Source organism: Strix uralensis, chromosome 4, assembly GCF_047716275.1.
Source record: "Strix uralensis isolate ZFMK-TIS-50842 chromosome 4, bStrUra1, whole genome shotgun sequence".
NCBI classification, from domain to species: Eukaryota; Metazoa; Chordata; class Aves; order Strigiformes; family Strigidae; genus Strix; species Strix uralensis.
Genome location: NC_133975.1, coordinates 50,819,913 through 50,832,187, shown reverse-complemented (window position 1 = coordinate 50,832,187; position 12,275 = coordinate 50,819,913). Strand labels below are relative to the sequence as shown.

The following is a 12,275-nucleotide window of genomic DNA, read 5'->3' as shown; positions in this document are numbered from 1 at the left end:
CACTGGAATAGAATTTAACCCCAGAAAAAACACTGCAACTGACCAATAAAAAAAGAGGGTGATGGGAAAAAAGCAAGAGAGTGAAAAGTAAACAGGTGAGGAGTGGCTGGCAGGCTTCTGTAATCTACCAGGAAGAAGAAAAAAGTGATAAAAAATTATATATTGTTTTTTCTATAACAGCGATTGAATTTTTATATATAAAGTGTTTGATGGCAAATCCTCAATCTCAGATGATGAATATATTTTCATAGTGTAGAAACAGAACTCCTCAACTAGCACTACCACCACATTTATCATAAAACAAATGGCTTGACTGTATAATCTCACCAGTGCAGTCTCATGTGACTGTGGCTGCTTAAAATTAATGATCTCCAAAGCAAGTGTCTTTTTCACTTTGGCTAGGTCTGCCTCTCTGGCTGCTTGCAGTAAAGAGTGTCCTTTGAATTCATCTGTTAGAGGGAAAAAAAGATGTATTTAATGTTCAGCAACGTCACATCTATGTTGTTATTGGAGAAAGGTAGTTATACTCAAGAGGAAATAAGAGTATTTCTGTACATCTTCAGGTATTAGCTGACCTGGGACACAGCACATGAAACATGGTTTATGGAAACCAAACGGACATTCGAAAGTGAGAGGGGAAGTGATTTCTTGAGTAAAATCCTTATAGCTTTTCTCCCTCTTATCCTCTACCCACTTGATATTAAATGCATATGTGACCTCTGAATAACCTATACATGCGTTCAAGTAGGCACAATGCTATTACGTGCTTTTCAGAAAAAAGCATTACAGCTGCTTTTCAAATACCTTATGGTATTTACAACTACAAATAATTCAAGGAAAAGCCTGAATAAATACATAAAAATTATTTATAATTATATATATATAAAATATTAATAATTGAAATATAAAACATTAAGCTATTGGTCTTAAAGAAAGCTAACCAGCTAATAATTTGAAGCCAGTCTGCTACAAAGATGAAACAGGTTTTGATAGCAGCTGCATCTTTGCAAGTACGTAGAGGTAATTTTGTTATTTTCAGTGTCACATCTTGTTCAGTTCAGAACCTAGTTGTTTTTAGTTTTAAATAATTTTGAATTTGAAAAAGTCTAAAAGTGTTTCTCTTAAAATGTACAAATGAAAAGTAAGTTAGAAAGAATGACATCTGAACCTGGGAACTAGAAAAAAACCAAAGCTCAATGATCTCAGCAAAAATAGAAAAATTATTAAAAAATATTTTTCTTTCATAAGCAAGCTTGAAATGCTAAGCTTGTTAAGAGGGGCTTTCTTCTCCCACCCTTGTTTTAACATCTGGTGCATTTATGGATTTAGGAATAAAAATAAATGTAACTTCTAAGTTTTCATTTCAAATAAATTCAAATTTCTTTGTAAACAAAGCATTACTCAAAGCACAAGTACAAATACATCTTGAAATAACAAATAAATGTAATATTATTCCTAAAATATAAAACCAAAGAACTCGAGAATACACTAAACACGTTGTTCTGGGTATGCAAATACAGGATGTCCCATCAAGATAATGTCAAGTTTGGCATAACACTCACAATTGTGTACACATTTCAGTGGATATTAATGGACATGAACCTTTCCCCACTCCTCTCCAGGAACTATAAATACAGAATCTCATCACCTTCACATGCAAAGAATAGTGACAGACAACAACCTGACTAGGTGTGATTGTGAATAGTGCAGGATCACATTCTTAGTGTGTTCGGGGCTTCTGCTATACTGGAAAGGTGACAGACAAAATGAAAAGTGTATTTATAATTGATTTCAGAATCTACTGCTCAAGAAGGAGTTTTCTGCAACTTCATAATGCTTTGTTTCCATACCTGTCTCATTTAATTATCTTTTAGCGTTTATAATGATGAGAAAAAACATCCCCAAAAGAGGCCAAAGCAAGGCAGACAAATTCAAATTAGAGTTGAAACATTGTTCTGTAAACAGCAAAAGAATTGCAAAGACTACAAGAGAAGGTGCTGGAACTTCCATCTCCAAGTTTGCACACCGAAGCTACCTATCTTCTGAAAGTTACGCTTTACGTGTGATACACAGCCTCGACATAGAGCCTCTTATGGGACTTAACTGGACTTTAAGCATAAAACACCCCCACAGTCAATGATTCAGCAGTGCCTTAAACCATTTTAAACCTAAGAAAACCAGGCAATATCACGAACGGTTTATTAGAGGTATCTGCATACTTGGAAGTGAGAGGCACAGCTGCAGTTACTCTGCTGCTTTGCACCTACTTGTGAAGTACAAGGAAGATGGCTTGAAAGGAAAACACCCCTTTACACCCACTGACAACTGTTTCCAGTCTGAAGACACTTACAGGTCAGTCTCTCCCGTAGCTCAGGTGTTGGAGCCATATCAACTGCACTCTTGCCGTGGCAGTTGACCAACGTGGGATCCGCACCATGACTCAGCAGGAGGGAGCAGACCTCCACACGGTTCTTGGAAGCAGCCTCGTGCAAGGGGGTAAATTGCCAGAGGTCCATAGCATTCACACAGGCACCATGCTAGCGGAGCAAGGAAAGCCTTACATTAAGAAATCATCCTCAACAACTAAAAGCTTACAGATTTTCATTTCTTTATTAAAACTGGCTCCATTGTTTCATATGAACACACAGACAAAAAATGAATTATAAAAATATCTGTATATACAAAAATACTGTTGAATCCTCAAAAAAATCGGAAGAAAAATTCAAACAAATGAAACTCTACTATCTGTCCAAAGAAATTAGGTGGGGGAAAAAAAACATGTATACTGTACCATAGAAAGACCTAAAGCTGCAGGCTTCTGAAATGACATACAGGATGTTTGAAACCTGTTACTATAGGACAAAAAAAAAAAAAAACCACCTTCCTTTTCAACTGTGGTATAAACAGTTCATACCTCACCTAACACATCTAAATCTACAGTAATTATTTTCTATCCTTCTGCTTACCTTAAGCAGCAGCTCTGTAACCTCATAGTGTCCATATGAACATGCATTATGAAGAGGCACAAGACCACTGTATGGAAGAAGGCAAATGACAAATTTACTTAAGCAGCATTTTTAAAGAAGGAGGAACAATTCACTGAGAGATGAAAAGAAATCAAATCAAACCTAAAATATTTAAATATTCAAAAATTTAAAAATTAAGATTCACAAACTAATGGAAAAATCTAACCTTCCCAAACTACATGTTACTTAAGATCAGCAATAAAATGTTGTGTGTTTTGGGGGCTTTTTTGGGGGTTTTTTTGGTTTTTTTTTGTCCTAACAGGTCACAGATGTTTAATCTACCACTAAGATTAGCATTAACTGGCTTTGAAATTATGTTTCTTAAAGCTATTAAGGGGGGAAAAAGTCCCATTCCACATTCAATTTGCTCAAGAGAAGTCAGTGCTCTGTTTCTGTCTAAATATGAACTCCTGTTTATTTAAAATGCTATGTGAAAGGCAAAACTCCCCAGATAACGCTAACGTAACTCCTGGCTATGTTATGAAGATGTACAAAAATCCATAGAAAGAAGACTGAAATCGCTGTTCCAGACTGTGGAATGACTTGATTTTACTCCATTTATTTTTTTTTCACAGTACAACCAATTTAACTGTGCAAGATACTTCTAAGAGAGTCGCTGTAATTTTTGTACAGCTATATTACTGGAGGCCATACCTAAAAATGACACTAGCAAAGTAAGTAACAGGGATCTAGTCATAAGGGCAAGATGTAATAAAAAAGTCATGCATTGAAAGGGAGATGCAAAGAGGACAGTTATTACAAGAGGACAAAATGAGTTTAATTCAACCCAAGCAAGACAGGCTAGTTATGGCTCAACAAATCAGGATGCATAATACACCGAAAACAATAACTAACCCTTCAACATTTATGGAAAATACAGGGGATGATTCCCAGAATTGCAAAATCAACTCAAAGAGCATTAGGACAGAAAGTACGAGACAACAGGGTAAACTTAATTTTAGGGTAGGTGCTCTCAGCAGCAGCATTGCACTTGTCACAGGAGAGGGAATTTACTTTGGGGAAATTTTTCAAACTTATTTTCCATTGTTACTTTTCTTAATTACAATTTACAAGTGTACGTATGAGACACAGGGAGAGTATCCAGTCATTAGAACACTCAAAAAACCTGTCCTCTTCCAAAATGATGGTCATCTAAGAGGACTGCAGCCTTCAAGGTCCCATCAGCAAAGACAGTCACCGCAACAATGCACCTGGCCACTTCTGCAGCATACACCCTCCCCTTTTCTTTTCCAGCACATTCTGACTTTGTACACAATAGCAGTAAGGCAACAAAAGGACCACTGGAAAAAGAGCTGTTTCCTTGGCTATGGTCCTCTTTGGGAGTAACCAGAAGTGATGACCATTTTGAAGATGCAGCACAGTTCCTCAGGACTCTCTCTGAAGTGAACCCATTGAAGAGAATCTAACAGGTCTATAAAATCAATGTAACCTAATTTAGCTCCATAAATGATAAATGGCATTTATTTGTAACCTGTTTACTTATAAATTATGTATAAATAAAGTAAGGAAAAACAAAACACCACACTGATTGTAAATGTGTGATGCTGCTAAAAAAAGTGGGAGCTTACAGGATGTCAGACATTCTAAGTATGTTTGGATTTTTTTTAAGTTTAATACAAAGTAAATGTATCATTTTTCCTTTCTTTCCTTCCCCATCCCCTGCTCAAGTTCAACTGAATTACTTTTCATACTTTCCAAGTAGATCATTCAAGCTTCATTAAAGCGTCTAAGCTGGAATTTTCTACCAGGTAATGCTGAAATTTCAGAAAGGTGTGAAATACCTAAAACTTGCTTAACAATACTGGATCTACCTGAATAGGTATTACATGCAGCTTTACTGTGGGGTTTTTTGACTTACATAATGTGTCATCATGCATGGCACAACAATTCTGATCAAAAAAGCCACTGGGATGAACGTACAGACAAGAGTGCTACAATTAGTCAGTCTTCAAGAGTTTAAGTACACTTGAGACTGGCTTTGGAAAAGAAAGAAAAAAAAGTTAAGATCTTAATTTAAAATGTCTTTTAACACTAAGCTGGACTCAGCAGAAAATGAAGATCTAGGAAGTGCCTCAAGTTTGCTGATGGAGACAGAACACACACTTGTTCATATCTTACCTCTATGGACTCTGAATACAAAATGCATGCCTTTAACCAGGGGCCCAAACTCTACAATGTTAGGACTAATCCTTCCTATCAGACCATCAAGAGAATCGTCACCTTAGAGTTCAGAAATGTATGTCTGAGAACAATGTACAACACATCGTTACAGATTTCTGACTGCTGTGCACTTTTTGTTGGTATCTTACATAACTACCATCCTTACTGCAAAAATAGAATAGTTGAGCTTCTACTGTATCTTGATTTTTGCTGGCAACATCAATCAAGATAGACCTCCAAGGACCACTAGTTGTGACCACATGAGCGTATTGATATTACTTGGAATTACATTCATATATACGCGACAAGATACTGAGACTATAGATAAATTTTTCAATGCACGTTTTTTCACTAAGCCTCTCCATTGCCTTCCCTAAAATAATGCTATTAGTCAATGATTTCACAGGGTCGTCTGTGCATGGAAGTAAAGAATAAGGTTTGGAAAAAAATTTAAAAGTGTAATAAAAGACTTAAACCAAGCACAAATCACAGCTAACCTGTTATTTGGGCTCTAACAAAAGTTTATTAATGATGAACCACATTCAGATTTTGGAAGCAAATGTTGCATTCTAAGCCAAATATTTGAGATTATTCTGCAACATGAAACAGAAATAATTCTTTATTGTAATTAACACAAAACCACTGCTGCAAACAGATAATAAATGAATTCATTTTACATACCCTTTGTCCTTTGCATGCACATCTGCACCATGCTGAAGCAGAAGTTGGACTATTCGAACTCTGTTGTAGCCTGCTGCTAGGTGTAAAGGAGTAGACTGCAAAATAAAACAAAAGAAGATGAAAAATGAGAGACACATGAAGTCCTGCATTTCCTGCCATTTAAGTACTCTTCATTTCTCTTACACATTGGATCAAGTTAAGTTACCACTCCCTTCTGTGATTAGCCAAATAAACAAATACACAGCACATGCATGTCCTTCCTGTTGTCAAACCAAATAAATGTTCCTTAAGGTGGGGAAGAATCCAGGTATCTCCTAAGGCAATAACAAGTTCATCATTTAAAGTTAATTTAAATAATGGCCCAGCTTTGTTCTGTTTGGGCTTTCTTTTTGTTTGTTTGGTTTTAGGTTTTTTGGGGTGTTTTTTAAATGTTAGAATTAGTTTTTAAAATGCTAGGTTGTTGGTTGTTTTTTTTAAATTCATGAGCAAATTTATGCAGTTCAGGCTGCATACTCACAGGTTACAAACCTGCTTATATGTACACTCATTGGAACAAGTGCACAGGAGGCAGACTGCAGAACAAGAAATAATGCGTTTATTCCATAGCAGGAATGTTTGTCTTCAGCTCTGCACCAAACAAGTGGCCATACGTGTTCTGTACTGTGCTGTGGTAAGTTATGCGGAGCAAACTGTATGCAGTTTGCAGATTACTGCAAAATACACATCTTTGACAGTAATGCACCTTGCTGCATAATAATAGAGTAATAACAACACCTTTCTCCATAGCTAATTCATAAGAATTTTAACTGAAAGCTTTTGAAGTTAACAACAGTAATTCCTCTTGAAGTTTATTTTAAAAGCTTTTTATTATGCAACAGATTTTGTGTGCTGTCTCAGTACAAAGGAACTGATTTCTTACATGAATGGGTGATGCTGTTTCCTCCTTCTCAAGGCTGAGAAGCAGAAGATTGTAAAAGCATCTTTGTTGCAATTTATTTTGTGGTGCACAACGAAACAACACAATTTTATTATAGTAAAACCCCATACACAAACCAGCTTGAACACATGGGAAGACTTAGATACCTCACAGTACTAAGTCAAGTACAGATTTACTGTCAGCATTAAAACATCATTATACTGTATTACAGGTGAAATCAGATTTCACTATTATCAAGATTTAAAAAAACCAAAAATCAAGACAAATGGTCTCATCTGTGGTAAATAGCATCAGGTGCTATATATCCATAAATAGTATTGATTTCCAGGAATTAATACATATTTAGTATGACCATAACTTGGAGTAGTCTGTATTATATTCTACTGTAGTGTCCACACTCTGCTGCTTTTCTCCAGAAAGAGTAACAACCTTTGGCACCTACCAAGTGTCCTGTGTACCATAGTGAGGACATAGCTTGTACTGTCAGAAATGACACCACAGGGCATCTCCAAGAAAAACATTTGGGTAACTCAGTTTATTTAGGGAAGCAGTTATGCAACTTTCCATAAGATCCATCTTTGGAATTATCTATACTCAAAATAAGGACATCTAGCATCCCTAACCTGAAGATCCCTGAAGTGCCTCCAAAGTACAAAATGCCGCCCCACCACCAAAATGCAGCAAATCTTTTAAGTGTTTGGCCATTCAAATCATTAGGATCCATTTCAGAAATTGTTAGGATTCCATTTCAGAAAGGCTTCTACTACTGAATTAACAATTTGGACTGATCCAGAAGGTATTATATTCTTTTCATATCTGTCCCTATTATAAAGTAGCTAGCTTCTGCATATCATAAACACTAATGAAAATGTGGATAAAGATCATGCCACTATTGACATTAGCAGAATACTTCAGTACTGTATATTCTGACAATTGCCTTGGCTAAGTTACTAAATCAAATTTTATCAACTGAATTAATAGCTCAGAATACCTGAAAGGAATTTGAGATAGACTGTGGAAAAGTCAGTCTATTGAAAGGTCTAAATTCCAGAAGAAATTGGAGCAAACGCTAATTCTCTGGACCCCTGCAGGATCCTTTAACCTTACCACAATTAAACTACATCCATTCTTGTCTGCATGCTACTTCTAAAACAACGATGGCAGACTTCCAAGATGATGCTTTACTCATATTAAGCCTTATTAATAGGGATGTTCTTGATAAAGATACATCACCCTGGAGTCTTGTTCACTGCTTAAAATTAAAACTGTTATAACTCAAGCTGGGACTGTGCATTTTGTATTTCTAGGGCTATTAGTCCTGCATTTGCCAAATAACTTCATTAGAGAAGAAAACCAAAACATTTCAGGCTTATAGTTGCAAGACAAATGACCTAAATGAAGCAAAACAGTGACATCCCAAATCTTCAGACAACTTATATCGCTGCCTTTCAGAAAGGTGAGCTACTTCCTTCCCCTCGAGCAAGGCCATGCAGACACCACAGTCCCATGAATGAACACAGAATACCACGTCTTGTCTAACACACCAAGAATTCGTTATTTAGCTGCGGCCAGGTGCCTGATGTTTGGTGTGCTTGCCTTCTGCTCCACAGCAGCTTCAGCGAAGCTTTGTGCTGTGGTGTGGCTGCCTCTCCTAATCCAACTGATGCTCCCTGCACCCACCCCTGGAGACAGGGCTGAGATCTCTGCCAGTCTGCATGCTTCAACTCTTACAACCTGGAGGACCACGCAGCGCTGGAGACATGGGCGGTTAGAAGGCCAGAGAGACCACTTGACTGAGGAGCAACCATGACTGAACACGCACACAGGGTGTGTGGAAGCAGCGATCCTGGAGGGCTGCTCTCTCTGTATCCAGCCCTAGCGTATCAGAACACACATGCAGCATGGCCAGCTACTCTTTAGGCTGGCTAAAGGTCTCTTAGAAATGCTGTGCTTACATAGGCTTCAGGAAGGAGCAAGCAGGAACGCCCTGCCTCAAGTGATTTTTTAAAGGATTTATTTTCCTTTCTCGTGAGAAAGAACATTCATTAATGTTACAGATTTAATAGTTAAAAATACTAATCTGGCATTACAAGCTTGTATGCTAAGTACAGAAACTAAGTACCTAAAAGATAATGCTATGCTACATGAATTACTCATTATATTGGATTATTAGCCCTCAAGAAAAAAAAAAGTCAAGTGAATGATGGTATTAAAGAGACTGGTGTTTAAAATTAACATGCTCTTTATATAGCACTAGAAAAGTAGAAACTAGCTATCACAAACAGCAGTATTGTATACTGCACCTGCAAAGTATATCACACTAATCACTTTAATATTAAAGAGATTTAATTGAGCTATCAATTAACCCCTCCTCCCATGTCTTGCAATACCTGGCAAGAGACCTACTAACAGGAATCCCTAGAGGCACTTACCTTCCAAGACTCACATTCACAGTTACCAAGCCAATCATGCTGTCTTAACTTGCTAGTGTAATTAAAAAGAGTACAACTGCACTTTTATTAAGTAAAGTAGACCCTCATGTGAGATGCTTACATTAAAGTTTTATGGCAGCTGTAATTGAGACAAAGCAGGTACTGCGCATTTCTAGGAAGATCACTGTACACAAGATGGCAATCACTGTCAACCTGTATACCTACAATTTATACTAAAGCAGGTATTTTTGCCTGCGGTCTTTTTGAAAATGCATTGCCTGGGAATACAAGAAATGCATTTTTTAGATTAAAAGAACGTACATACAGCTATTTTCATCGAGCCTTTGGTATTTTCACACTGCTTTGTTACCAACAGCTGATTGATGATCCCTGTTCAAGGTCAGCTGCCTTGGACTTGCTGTCCCCTGTTCACCTGCATCAAACAAAAGGGCCCCCAAGGAATTGCCAGAGCTGCAGGCTGCTGAGCTGCTTCCACTGAAATCAGAAAATTGGTTTCAACAGATTGTCCACAGGCAACACAGGAGTGGCTGGCTTCAAGCACCATCATTTCCCTTCCTATCTTGCTAAAGAGTCTTCAGCAACTCTTAGATGGTAATGCTGTCACAGCCTCAGACCCCATTTTATAGGAAACTTTAAACTGAGTCATGTTATGGAAGGATCTTATCTCATCTCATATCTACATGATGAATAAACAGCTGCAGGAACTACTAAAAAACCTAGAAGTGTCCATTCTTGCTTTCTACTATCAAAATCTCTATATAATGGTGATCACAATCTTAATCTATGTGTTTCTCTCATTCTCAAATTATCATCCCGAAGGCTATTAAAATCAACAGACAACAATCTTCTTATCACATATATGATGCTTCATCTACATCTAATTTACAACACTATACAGTGATTTAGAATTATCATAATTTAATTTCATCTTCCACAGGAAGGGCATTCTCACAATAGAGAGGCAACACCCTGATTTTCAGAGCCAGCTCTGGCCTTGATATATTATGGATACTCTCACATTGAGAAGGTCCCCACATGGATATGCACCAGTAAGGGTGGCTCTTAGACAGACAGACAAACAAGTATAACTTGGCAAAAAATACCCAAGGACGCTTGTATGTTTGCTGTTAACTCTTCTGCAACACTACTGACAGGATGTCAAAAAAAAAGGAGGGGGAAGAAAGGATTTTAAAATGTTTCATGTAGACTTTAATATATGGGACTTTATCTGGTCTATAATTATCTTCAGTTTTGGTAGATTTGGAAATTGCATGTATGCAGTAAACTCCCATCTAACTTTAGTCAAACAAAACCTTTATTCTAATCAGACCGTACTGCCTGTCTCCACAGTAGCAATAAAAACAGTATCTTAAAACTTTTCTAGTTTGTCTTACAAGATCCCTTCAAAACAGTGTTTCACCTCCTCTGAATTAAGGGAAGAGCAGAGTGGTTTTTGATCACAGAAGGGACCTCTGTTCCATGGTTTTGCATAAAACTTTTGAAAGATGTCCTGACTCCTGGCAAGATACTTGAATTTGGCATACTAAGGAAAAACCTCTGAGCAGGCAAACAACTCTCTCTTCACTGGGTTAGAATTTATGATAGACTCTTTCTTTCCAATTGGCATAGTCTGTGTCTGCTTGATGCTGCTCTCTTACAGACCTCTCTAAAATGAACTGCATCAGTCATGAGTGTACATCAGGAATCATTCCAGATGCAAGTGGAATACCTCCTGTCACCACTTTATCATTCTGATTAATGGGGTAAGAAAACAAGTTGCAACAACATCACAATCTTGAAGACACATTCCTGAACTTTTCCACTGGGGAAATGATCAGGCTTTTCCTTTGCTCCTCAGATACCAACTTGCATTCAGTGCCCATCTTACACCTTCATTTTTAGACTCAGTTGTAGGCTTTCTTGGGAAAAATCTCTCATTGACATCTGTTTGTATGATGCCAAGACTGGATGTATCATCATATAAAAAAAAATTTCCTTCTAGAAACACATAGTTGAATAACTCAAAATAATTCTTTTATATTCATGCTACAGTGCTCTTGTACACTAGGTACTACAGAAATAAAAGTCCCTAACCTCAGCTAGAGAATGATGCCCTTAATGAGCAGGAAACGGACTGTACTTCTGTTCATCAGCTATATGGCTTATCAGCTTCAGCCACCCAAACTGTGCAACTTCCTTGGTCACTTTACAGCAGTACTAAGTTATTTAATTTCATGGTTGACAATTATGCTTTAGGGACAAACTTAGAGATGCAGCTCCAAGAAAACAAGTTATGTCAGACTGCTGACTGTAGATGAGCTAACTGCAGCAAGATTAAATTCTAGAGATAATAAGCACAGGGATGAAGAGCTTAAACTACTTTTCTTATGTAAAAAAAGCAAAAAAACCACCCTAAAAAATCCAAACCACAAAAAACCATTCATAAGGACAAGGATTACAAAATGCATAAGGAAGGCATTTCTCACTGCACTGTGTTTCCAGTTGTCATTTAACTGCTTCATCTTCAGAATGCAGCCAGTAGTACTTAATTGGATTGTTGAATAGGACAGACTTAGTATCGTAAAATTCAGAAAAATATCACATTACAAATTTCACATAGTGCTTTCTAACAGCTAACGACAGGGAAAATGAACTGAACAGCTCACCAATTCAGAATCTGCAAGTCATGCAGTATCTTAATTTAGAGCTCTGGCATATCAGATGATCTCTTTGAGGAAAAAAAAATAAAATCCACTGTTTTGAGCTGTAAACCAGTGAAGACAAAACCAGCTTGATTTCACATACTCATTAGTGCTAGGACAGAGCATCACTGGGCAAGAATGAGGATTACATGAAGAGTAAGAGAGAAAAAATGCTTGCATTCCTTCTCATTCTCTCACTTGGCAGAAGGAGAACAAAGAAGTAGTCTGCATTAAAAAGACATTCTTCCTTGCAACTGAATACCTTTCAGAAATGTGTTCAGGTATTGTACCACCT

The 12,275-nt window shown here is 37.2% G+C and overlaps 1 protein-coding gene across 2 annotated transcripts in view; it reads right to left on the bottom strand.

Annotated features, from left to right (window-relative positions):
- Positions 1-12,275, bottom strand: part of TNKS (tankyrase) — a 152,628-nt gene that overhangs the window by 47,234 nt on the left and 93,119 nt on the right. For both annotated transcript variants that reach the window (XR_012628741.1, XM_074866696.1), the window contains exons 6-9: positions 5,889-5,983; positions 2,967-3,033; positions 2,351-2,537; positions 328-449 (exon numbers count right to left, since the gene is read on the bottom strand). Coding sequence is in view for 1 of the 2 variants with exons in the window: in XM_074866696.1 (XP_074722797.1) it covers positions 328-449; positions 2,351-2,537; positions 2,967-3,033; positions 5,889-5,983 (471 nt within the window). In the remaining variant the exon portion in view is untranslated. The remainder of the gene's footprint in view (positions 1-327; positions 450-2,350; positions 2,538-2,966; positions 3,034-5,888; positions 5,984-12,275) is intronic.